General features: G+C 41.5%; 1 protein-coding gene across 1 annotated transcript in view; it reads left to right on the plus strand.

Moving 5' to 3' along the window:
• Positions 1-9373: 9373 nt before the first annotated feature.
• The window catches only part of Erbb4 (erb-b2 receptor tyrosine kinase 4), a 988011-nt gene continuing 985267 nt past the window's right edge, over positions 9374-12117 (plus strand). The window contains exon 1 of the mRNA XM_076932054.1: positions 9374-10239. Within this exon, the coding sequence (XP_076788169.1) occupies positions 10158-10239 (82 nt within the window). The 5' untranslated portion in view covers positions 9374-10157. The remainder of the gene's footprint in view (positions 10240-12117) is intronic.

The raw sequence follows: 12117 nt of genomic DNA on the forward strand, positions 1-12117 counted from the left end.
ACAGTTAGTCATTGTGTACCTGAGGGCAGATAGAGCCTTGGTCCCTGTTTAGATATTTGAAATTATTATTTTTATTTTTACCAGCTATTTAAATTTATTTTTATGACTAAAGAACAAAAATGCTAATTTCACAGTATTTGAAAATTGCCCATGCTTTAATCATATTAAAACAGGGGATTTGTATAAGGATGACCCCCCTTCACACCATAAATATGAATATATAACACATTTGCATACATGCATAAGTGGGGTCAGTTACCTAAAACATCTCTTTTATTTATTATGGTTTAAAAATAAAATGACCTTATAGTTTGTCTCTGGGATAGCTTTGTAGTTAGCATTTGGCTGTCATTTGCAATTTGCTGGCCTCATAGATTTTAATAACATGCTAAATTCAATATGTTTAATTTGACCTTGTGTTCAAATAAATTTTTTTTTACCTTTACCTCAGTTTAAAATAAAAAGACGTAATTATTTTCTCTTACTAACATAAATATGTCAAGGGGAAGTCTGTGAAATATAAAAGGAAGGGTTATATTTCCACAAGTAATATTTGAATTAGCCTTTAAAAGTATCCTACTAAACTAAAAAAACTGCACAGCAGAATAGTAATCATTTTCGGTGGTAGCAGAAAACAAAAGTACTTAATAACAAGTTTTGGTGAAGATATATATATATATATATATATATATATATATATATATATATGTGTGTGTGTGGTTACATAGTAATATACATATATTCACTTCATAGCAAATTAAAGTTATATATAGTTCACCCTAATCACGTCAAGAAATATTTAGAATTACCTTTTGAATCCAAAAATATTATTACTGATTCGTACTTTTTGAAACATTGTTTTGATGCAAAAGACCTGCTGACATTACCAAGAGTGATATTCTGCAAATGGGACACTTCAGAGACAGAGATCATGTACAGCCCTCACTGCATTCTCAGTGTATTGCATGGTATGTGCTTCAGTGTGACCACGAGTCCCGGAATGGACTGAGAAGTAAATGCAGGCTGACAAGTGGCCATTTCATTTGTCTAAAAGTATTCATTTAGCAAAGCCACATTAAGCTGGATGAAGCAGACGGCTTGTGCTTTCCCATTCTAATAGACAACAATAAGTTATCACAATTGTTTTATTTTCTTCCACTATTTGATTAGACAAAGAACATTTTTCTTTCTTTATCAATGGTAGCCAAAATAACTGCATAGAAAGCACATGGTGGCAGCAAGCATGTCTTATCTAAAATAAATGTTAGTACTTTATGTTGTGATAATACCTGTTAATGGAATGTTCTTTAAAATAAAGATAAAAAGCACACACATTTAAATGGAGGTTCATATGGTTTAAGAAACTATTATAAAGAAAACGCAAGGAAAGAAACCTTCATTCAGCAATGTATACAGGTGTCTAACAAATATTTATATTTTATTATTTTTGCATGTATATGGTGTATTTAGCTAAGTTGTCCCAATTATAAGTATGTAGAACAAAAATTTCCCTGAGTTAATATGGCTTTATTATTTTCCTTAAAATTACTTTTTACAAGTGTAGATGTTCTCACATCAGACTTAAAAATTTGTCCTACTTTGTTTGTTTCTATCAAAATTAAATTAAGTAGCACTATTTTTTTTCATGGAACTTAGTTTTATAAACTGCTAGGATATTTTGTACCACTCTGACAGGTTATGTTGATAGAGTAGCCTGCGGTTAAAATGTCTATTCTATCTGTAATTATAAAATAATGATATATCATTCAACATTTTGGGGGAATTCTATGCAATATTTCCTCATACATATATAGTAAAAAAAGATCAAATCATGATAGCATGTTTACTACCACCAACATTTATCACTTATTTGTATTGAGAATTATATTAGTTTATACAGTGGCTGAATTAATTTGCATCCATACCAGAGGTATTTAAGGCCCTGCCTTTAACCTTTCTTTTTGCCCTTCAATATATTGGATTTACTTTGCTATATTCATTTTTTTCTCTTAATTTTCATTTTAAAACAATACCTATTATAGCAAGTGTAACTGATATTAAATAAGGTTAAGGTGCTAGCTACTGTGGTTTTGAGATATAGTTATATCATTATTAATGTTATTAAGTATCTTTTAAATTTTTTAATTTATTAAATTACTTTATTTATTTACATTCCAAATGTTGACTCTCTCCCACAGTTCTTCACCCCCATCCCCCCTTCCCTTTTCCTCTGCGAGGCAATCCACCCCCACCCCTCACTCCCACCACACCAAGCCACATCATCCCCCTTCCCTGGGGTATCAAATATGTTATTAAGTATCTTCATACACATATTAAGCTATTATATTTCATTCAGAAGTCTTCATTAAGATAATTTACCTATATTTAAAACAAACTATGGTTATTAATATTGTTAATATCATTAGTTGATATAAAACTCGCTACCATATATTTTGTCCATTTTAATTAATTGTCCTATAGAAAGTTTACAAGCATCTTCTCCCATGGGTCCTCCTCACCTTGCTGGTTCTTTCTTTGGCTGAGCAAGAAGATTTTACTTTGAGATAAATCAACTTCTTTTTTTATCGTTGGCTTACACTGATGTCCTGAAATACTCTCCAGATGTGTTCTTCTAATGGTTTCATTTCTCCACTTATGCTTTATAACATACATTTTGAGATGATTGTTGTAGGTCTACTTTCATGATTTTGTATACTCAGTTTTCTAAAACCAGTTGTTGAAAAAACATTGTGTTCCTAAGTTATGATTTTATTTTTATTTTATTTTTTTGCCAGCATTGGCAATCAAAGATGAATGTTGATTAAGTATATTCATAGATGCATTTTTGAAGTATGCTCTAATATATCACAGATAACCTAACTAGTATTTATCTCTTTTATGGTGGATCAATAGCAAAGGCATTATCATATACATTATCAACCTCCTTTTGGAAGGAAACACATAAACGCCACCAGGTATTCTTTTCTGAGTGCTTTCTTCCACATCGACAAATGTGATCAGTGTAGGTTTTAACCTGTAGTTCTTCCATGGGTTAAACCACGCTTTGAGTTCATGTAGTCTCCATGGTTCTTCATACCAACCCACCGGTAAACAGAGTATTAAACACTTAGAAAATGAGTATTTTCTGAGGTGCAAAACCCAAGAAATAGGGAATTGGGTGTCACTTGAAGCTGGGAAGAAGAGCTCTGTCAGACGTCTTGGGCCTCATTGTGTGTTAGAAGAGAGGAAGGTTGAGTAGGATTATGGGAAGGGAGGTTGGGAGCTGCAGGATAGGAGACCGAGGAGGCGGGGTTAGACTGGGAGGAAATTGAGCAGGCGAGGAAGAGAAAGAATTTGCAATATTGAAAGAAGAGGACTCAAATTTATGAGCCTTTCTGAACTCCCAGAACCTTTTTGCTGAATCTTTGAAGGTTTATCCATCCGTATAGAAAAGAGATGAAAATATGTGGCTCCTAAATGATTACTTTAGCGGGCTGTTTAGTGGGAGTTCAAGAGAAATTCTAAGAGCTCTGTGACTGTACACGGAATAGCATCCATTTGGGGGTGTATGACAAATATCATTTGTCTTCTGAGAAATCTGTGAATTAGCTGTAATATGATTAAATTCTTTATGGGGTTAAAAAACACAGAGAGAACAGAAATGTAAGAAATACGATAGTATCTTCAATAAATATCCCCAACAGTTAACTCACTTTTAAACATTTAGATACAGAAAGAGACAGAGATAAACATCCATATCCTTTTTGTTTCTAATCAGTAACTGCTATTAAATATTTGCTTGGTCTTTCTGGTGGACACAGAACATGAGAATCTCACTTAATGAAATATTATCCAGCTGATCCACAAGAGAAGATTTCACTAGAAAGTTCTTTTTTTTCCCCCTAACATTTTGTGAAATGTTGTTCTGCCTCTACAGCTGAAAATGCTTTGCAATCTTTACTACAAACTAGAAATGCCTTTTAAAATTTGGACAGACACTGATGAACAGACATAAAAGCAGAGGAGATTTGACTTATCTATGTTCAGTCATTCCTCCCTACTGCTCAGAAAAATGACGATTAATCATTCACACAAAATGAAAATAATACCAACCCAGAGCAAAATGTTCTTGAAAAGATACCTTTTGGATACTAAACTAACAAATGCAGCAGAAACATTTCTTTAGTTAACATATATTTTTTTTAAATTTTAAACATCTGAATTTTAAAAGTTTTTATTTTGTTCTTGAAAGAGAGTATCTGTTAACATAGAATTCTGTGAATTCAGGCATCTAACAGGAAATTTATTATTTCACAAGATAACCAACCAAATAAAACTATCCAATATGATACCATTTTTTTTTGTTTTATTTTTGGAATACTGACGACAATGTAGTTTCACTATTTTTCCTTGTTCTTAGGAACAGTAAGATCCAAAATAGTAGTATGCTTATTTATATATTTCCCAGAAGCTTCATGTTTGTTTTCCACAAATTCACATATAGAAGTGTTGAAGTTCGTACTCAATGAGATGGTATTTGTAGATAAAAATCTGTAAGAGGGAATGAGGTCACTGTAAAAAGGTACTCACAAGTGGGATCACTTCTGCTGTAAGAAGATACACACACACACACACACACACACACACACATACACACACACACACACACACACACACACAGAGAGAGAGAGAGAGAGAGAGAGAGAGAGAGAGAGAGAGAGAGAGAGAGAGATGACCTTCTTCTCTCTTCCATGTCAGGAGCCATAAAAGAACTCTATCTGTATTCCAGAAGAGTATTCTCATCAGGAACAATTTAGTAACTTGGTGTTGGACTCCCAGGGTTTCATAATTGTGAGAAATAAATGTTAGAGAGACCACATGGCCCATAGTCCATGTCATTGGTTAAATCAACTCAAGATTAAAAACAATGGTGGAAGATATATCTGTACTAGTGGCGTAAACAGAGATACTTAGGGGTATTGCGGGGGGGGGGGTGTGTTGTAGAAATGCTGAAAGATTTTTGGCTTATAACTTGTTCTCATGGAGTAGATGATAAATTATGAAAATATTATGTTTTACATTTGGGATATTACTACTCATTTATTTAAAGATAAAGCAATGGATACACGTTAGTGAAGTGAATTACTTGAGATCACAAAATAAAAAAAAAACATAGAAAGATGATAATGAACAGAAAGTAAAATTTAAATCCTAAAATTACATTTAAATATTCAGGAGAAGGGATTTATACTATAGTCTCACTCTCTTACTTAACTTCAATTTATATTAATGGCCAAGAAAAAATATTGAAAGCAGCGCATTTTAGCTGATGTTTAAACAGGTTGTGTAAACAAGCTGATTACCAATGAATGACGAGGCTGTAAGGTACTGTCATAGATTATATTAGGCAATATTTATTCCTGGGACAAAATGCCCTAGTGAATTCGCTTAAAAGGAATGCTGCATGTTGGCTCATGTTTTCTGATGTATTGATCTATGAGGATATGGACTTTGAGGCAGGGAGCACATAGTGTAACAAAGTAGCTCACCTATGGCTGCCAGGAAGCAAAACCAGAAAAAGACTGGAGGAGTAGATTAGCTTTCAAAGGCATAATGCATCTCCTCTCATCTTCCTAGTGACACTTCATTTAACAAAGTTACCATTCTTGATAAGTCAATCACCATGGATCAATGGATTTTTCACATTAATGACATTAATGAAATCGGTGTCTCTATGATCTAGTAAGCTCTTAATCGGTGGGTGTCTCTCTCACCATCTGAGGGAGTTGAGGTGGGGGTTGGGGAGTAAGCCTGAAACCTTTGAGCCTCTTGTGGTGACTCTTCATAATGAAAACAGAGGTGCCGGTTAGTCAACAAAATGATGGACTGGGTATTAGGACTATCTTTTACCTCACTGGTACAAATTGGCATAATTATGCTCTAATTCTATTTTGAGAGAAAAGTTTCATTTTAACAGGAAGGGTGATATGTAGGAGGAGCTAAGGTGGGAGGAGTACTGACAGGAAGAGAAGGAGTAAGAAGAGGAGGAGAAGAAGGAGAGGAGAAGCTAGGTGATGAAAGGGAGAAAGAGGGGGTAGACAGGGAGGCAGATGTTCATGTATCTCCACCAGTCAAAGATAGTTGATATATCTAGGTTGGGTAGTGGGTTACACCTCTGATTGAGCAATACCAAACTTATAAAGCCTATGATTAACATTTTTTTTAAAAAAAAAATGTATAAATGCAAAAAGGAAAAGGGGGCATGGGATAGGGGTTTTCTAAGTGGGGGGGGGGGAATGGGGAAAGGGGATGGCATCTAAAGTGTAAATAAAATATCTAATAAAAAAAGGAAAAAATAAAAAGAAAACATAAAGGAATTTTAGTTTCACATGCAAGTCTTTCTACAACCAGCAGCAGTGAGTTACTTGTGAAAGGGTTAGGGACATCGGGAAGTATCAGAGAATAAAGGTATGCATTGGGACTATGACTTCATTCCAGGGAAGTGATGAGAAGATAGGCCAGAAAACTGAAGCTTAGCCCACGTGAAGACATCTTCTTTAGGGAACCTGTACAACCTCGTTCAAGTTGCAAAGATCTTTTCTCCTCCCATACAGTTCTGGTTTCAGATAACAAAAGGAAAACTGAACTAGTTTAATGAAAACCCTACAAAGAGAGTTTGAATCCTTTCCAGACCCATCTGGACTTTTGTTCCTTTCAAATGGCAGTTTCATTCTTTCTTGTTGCAATGGACAGAATGAATGTGAACTTTTTCTTTCCCAGGAACAAAAATCCCAGGGAAGGGATGTGGTGGAAAGGACTGTCTCTCATCTAATCAGCAGTGACTGAGGCATTTTTTTGATGTTTGATTTGTCCAACTTAGAAACACTAGTGTGTTGTAACATGGGTGGATTTTCAGATTCATAAGAACCGAGGGAGGAGGTATTCAGCAGATTGTTTCTGCTCCTTCTTTGTGGTTGGCTAAATAATGAGTTACTTAGTCTCTCCCGGACCACCCCCACCATCCTACCCTCACACCTGGTTTTAAGTCTCAACCACAGATTTTAGTCAACTGATAAGATCTTATTATAACACCACACTGCAAAGTGGGGAAATACAGAGATCTATTTCTGCCTCTGGCAATTCAGATAGCATGTCCTTCTCATACCAGGTAGAAAATGTTCCCTGTGATACTGTTTCTCCTTGTGCTAATTCAGCAGACATGGGAAGCTGATGAGAGTAGATGCGTAAAATAATAATTCTTTTGTATTTTGTTTTGATCTTTATGGCCCACCAAATGCCATGTTCCTCTATATACGTATCCGTTTCTAATACTGAAATGATCTAAGCTAGGATTCAAAATATAGTCACTGCTGAATTACAACGTTCATGTTCAGTTTGTAGGCTTGAAAGCTGTTGGTCAAATATCAACCTATGGCCAGGTTAATTACTGTTTGATTTAATAAGAACCAGAAAATATGGGTCAAGACAAACCAAACTGAGATTTAGATACAAATTATAGGTACGTTGGCAACGTAATTGTTGGGAATCATCTGTACAGAGATGGTAACATCTATGATTGTAACTAAAAGTCCTCTTCTGCCAAGAATTAGTCTGGAAAATACAGGTGAACTCAGAATATATATATCCTACCGCAATATATAGAGATATGCAGCAATGGCAAGTATAGGAGTTATTATTTTCTATTACTAAGACTTGAACTAAGGATTTCATGTATACCAGGAAGGTACTATACTTTCAGTCCCTTGAAGATCAATGAACACAAAGAAATTTTCATAATAGGCACAACTAGAAAATAACGTGAAATATTTACACATCTAATCTTTTTCTCACAATGGCAGTTCCAATGTAGCTGTTATAATTTCTCCCCTTTTCAAAAATAACTGTCACCAGAAACTGGACGCCAACAAAATGTGGGAGCTGAAACTCCCTCCAGTCCCCCAGAAGTAGCTTGTGTTTGTCATTTAAATTGTTACTGTGGTGACAGATGTAAAAATGAGCAGCCTTTATGGAGAAAAAAAGTATCTGAAAGTAATCATAAGCTGATGGAAGACAAGTAAACTAGGCCGAGATTGCATTAAACGAAAGAAAGAAATGAGCGTGGAGAGGAGATAAAGAGGAAAATAGAGCTAACTCCCAAGCCTGGTGAGTGTGCTTCTGCAGTCAGTGCTGTGGCATTCTAGTCAAGGCCCCATTGCTTGCTTTGGGCTCCGTTTTTCTCTGCCCTGGGCAGCTTTTGAGTAAAAAGCACACTCAGCTTGTTTGACCTGTAGTGGGCCTGAGGGTCCAGGGAAAGGCTTCAAGCTTCAGGCATCTGTTACTGCTGTTTTCAGCTGCCTGGAAATTTTTAAGGGATGTGGTCGTAGTCAGAAGATGTGGGAGACCGAGGGAAGAACTCCAATAGTTTGTATTTAGTCACTGCTTTGAGAGAAAGCAAAGAAAATGCCTTCATAGAATAGCTGTACACATGGCAGTTGAGTAACCTCTGACTCCCTACGGGTTCTGGCTACAGCTTAGAGTGGTCTCAGACCTGCGGCCCCTCAGACCACAGTAATCCCTTCCAGGGCATTTTAGACTTAGAGAAACTTAGTCTTACAGCTGTTGATGAAGCACACACCCTGTAAGTGCAAGGTCTCAATCTGGCTCTACTATGGTCTAACCCTAACGGCTTGCGTCCTATAGTTATGACCTGACCTCCTAAACAGCCTCAGACTGAACAGCAACAGGCTTGAGATAGTTTGCATAATTTCAGAATCAAAGAATGTGGTTTCACAAATATGGGTTTTTAAATTTGGCTCAATGTTATCTCGGGAAGGTGAGAGAGATGGGATATTGGGGCGGGGGGGGGGCGGTATTGGCAGGTTTCATCTTACCTGCGAGGCTACTAGCTACCCTCAGTATCCATTTTAAAGTACTAAGCAGGAAATGTTCTGGGTGACAGAGAGGGACAGAGTGATATTTTATTCCCAAAGCAATGCTGGCTTTCTATTTCTAGGGAAAGTCCTGTGTGTGGACTGACGCCTTGGAGCAATAAAGAAAATGTCCTGTTCTTTTGTCAAAAAATTCGTTCAGCAAGCATTCTCTCTGGTGGACTGACTACTCAGCGGGCCAGCTGTCCAGGGCCTCTGCCAGGGCAGCCACAAGGAGAGCTTTTCAGACAGTGGACTCCACTGAGTCTCTTAGATCCTGCTTCCCCAAGCCCCTACCATCACCCTGCTCCCACTGCCTGACAGGTGTTTTCCCAACTCTAGAGGCTGAGGATTTTTTTGGGGAGTATCTGAGCCAATAAGATTTCTCCTTAGGGGGAGGGCGTGGCTACATGGGTCAGAGCAGGGGCGGGGCTTGCGCAGCGGAGGAAAGCCTGGCTGGTTGCGTGGAGGGTTGTTTGATTCCCACCCCCACTCCCCTCTTTTTTTTCTTTTCTTTTCTTTTCTTTTTTTAATCTTTCTCCCCGAGTCTTATTAATTTCTCTGTGGGGCTGCGGCTGGAGACCGCGGAGCGTTGGAAATGACGCTCGGAGCTTTAATTACTGCAATGGCTGGACAAGTGTAAGGAAAGCTGACAGTGGAAAAAAAAGGGGGGACAGGATCGGGGAGAAGCAAAGAAGCACCCTCCCTCCTTTTCCCTCCAGATTTGGACAGGAGGTGCAAGGAGGCTGAAGAGAGAGCTGAACATAGCCTGGTTTTGGGGGGAGAGGCCGGAACCCTGCCGCCTCTTTGCAATCAACTTTTTTTGGAAGCCTTTATTCCCCCTCTTTCTTTTTATTGTTGACCAACCAGTGAGAAGGAGAGAGAGCGAGCGAGAAAGTGAGGAGGGAACGAGAGAGCGGAGGATCACTCCGGGAACTAGCTGTACGGTTGTGCTCGGAGCACCAGCCGCACAGTCGCGCACACTCCCACCCGCGCGCCCTCCTCCGCGGCCCCTTGACGGGTCCGCAGGTCTCCGGGTCCTGGAAACCGCCACCGGAGCCGACTGGCTCGCCAGCCCCGGGAAGCCCGTGCACCGAGCGCGCCGCGCCCGCCCCCCTCGCGCCCCCCACGCGCTCCCGGCTGAGGGGGGAAGATCTCCTCCGCGTGCCCGCAAGTGGCTATGGTATTTGGACATGTAATTGTCAGCGCGGGATCTGAGACTTGCCAAAAATGAAGCTGGCGACGGGACTGTGGGTCTGGGGGAGCCTTCTGGTGGCAGCGGGGACCGTCCAGCCCAGCGCTTCTCAGTCAGGTGGGTCGCGGTCTCGCGGTTCCCTGTCGCGCTCCAGCTGTTGAACCCGCCACCGCCTCCGGTGGCTTTCTTCTCCCCTCGCCCCTCTGTCACCCTCCGGCTCCAGGGACCCTAGGGACTAGGCTTCTGGCTTGGGTCGCCCCTCGCTCCATCACAAACTTACCTTTGTGTGTGTGTTCGTGTGTTTTTATTGATGCTACAAATGACTCTGCTTTCCTGCCTCCCCTATATTATTGTGCCCCCTCTCACCCTCTCCTTAGACCCCTTCTTTTTTTTCTCGCGCGTTTTCTGGGAGCCTAAGCGGGATCGCTTCTGGTGGCGCCCGTTGTTTGGGGAGTGGGAGACGTGAGCCTGTCAGTGGAGGTTCCCTCCTCCTCCGGCTGGAAAGGGGGGAAAAATCAAACCAAATCGGAGAATCGCTGCACCTCTTCGGGCCGCCAGGAGGTTCCTGGGCTGAGCCTGGCTGGCCTTCCCGGGGTGCTGGGCTGCGGTGGAGCGCGGCCGGGGAGCCGGGCTTGGCACCTGAGCTTGCTGGCGCGCGGCCGCCGGCCTGAGTCTCCCATACCCTGCTGGGTCACATCGGACAGGCAGCCCTATCCGAGCAGCTGGAGCGCACCGGGTGCGCGCCTCGGCCAGGGGCCAGGGACTCTGGGCCTTCTTAGTTGGCATCTCCGGGCTGTCTTGCGATTGACTTGGGGAGAGAAGGGGGGCTGACTCGCCTGCCAGCATGATCTATTTAAAAAAAAAAAAAAAAAAAAAAAAGCCTGGCATACTGAGCCCTGAGCCTGGCCTTCCTTCCCGGTGCTGGTCTTGGCTCCCGGAAGAGTTCTTCCAGTAGTGCAACTTAGGGTTGGCCTGAACTTCTGTTTACTGCCCGGCAGGGCTGCAGAGCCCGCGGGTGGCGCTCATTGACTTAGCCCGAGGCGGGCCGGGTGGCGGCGTCCTGAGCGCGCCACTGTTGGCCCGATCGCCCAAGCCCCAGGTATTTTGACAGAAAAAAGGACTAATTGACCCCGAGAGGCAGCACAGCGTCGCTGGCGTGCTGGGGCCGCCAGAACCAATGACAGCAGCTGCGATGTAGAGAAGCTCAAAGTTTTTTGACTCTTGGGAGTTTCCCCGGGATGAGAGGAGGGGACGCGAAAGGACGAAGAAGAGCCGGTGTGCCTGACCGGGCGGAGAGGGCTTTTGGAGCAGGCATAGAGATTTCCGTAACCTTCCGGGGCTGGTGTTGGGAACGTGGGAGTCAGCTTGAGAAGATAAAGCGTTCAGGAGTGACGACAGGGAGAGCTTTAGGTCCCTAGAGGGTGTCCTTCTGACCTCACCGAGAAAGCCGGGCAGCTTGCTAGTTTTCCCGCTCCGCCCCCGCTCCCGCCTCTTCCTCCTTGCCTAGTAAATAACAAGTTACAATCTCTTAGCTGTTCAAAATGACCTTCGAATGGCACATGTGCGCCATTTGTGCTGGCCGTTTGCATACTCCCAGTGACTCTGAAATTCTTCGTGCATACCAGATCCTGTGCTCCAGCTACCTCTGGAATCATAGCAGCAGCAAGGACTTGAGATTCCAGGCGGCCGCCTAGATACATCCCTTTCTAGCTCCCCACTCCGAGCCCTTTGCCTTTCCCCTCAATGGGTTGATTATGCACATTGACCCATTCAAAAACACTTGCAACTGTCATGCAGGCTTAGCCGAGAGGAATTTCTATCAGGCCACCCTACCAGGGGGCTGTCTGGCATGGCCTGGGCCGCTGGGGGATCCCTGCTTCAAGTCCACAGCAATTTGGTATTAACTCTGCAGCTCCCGGTTGGGCTATGCCGAAAAGCCCTTTTCAGGATTTAGGCAAGAATGTAATCCAAATTAGTTCTGCAGCTGTCCCCTTC

This window comes from Arvicanthis niloticus, chromosome 3 (assembly GCF_011762505.2).
Source record: "Arvicanthis niloticus isolate mArvNil1 chromosome 3, mArvNil1.pat.X, whole genome shotgun sequence".
NCBI classification, from domain to species: domain Eukaryota; kingdom Metazoa; phylum Chordata; class Mammalia; order Rodentia; family Muridae; genus Arvicanthis; species Arvicanthis niloticus.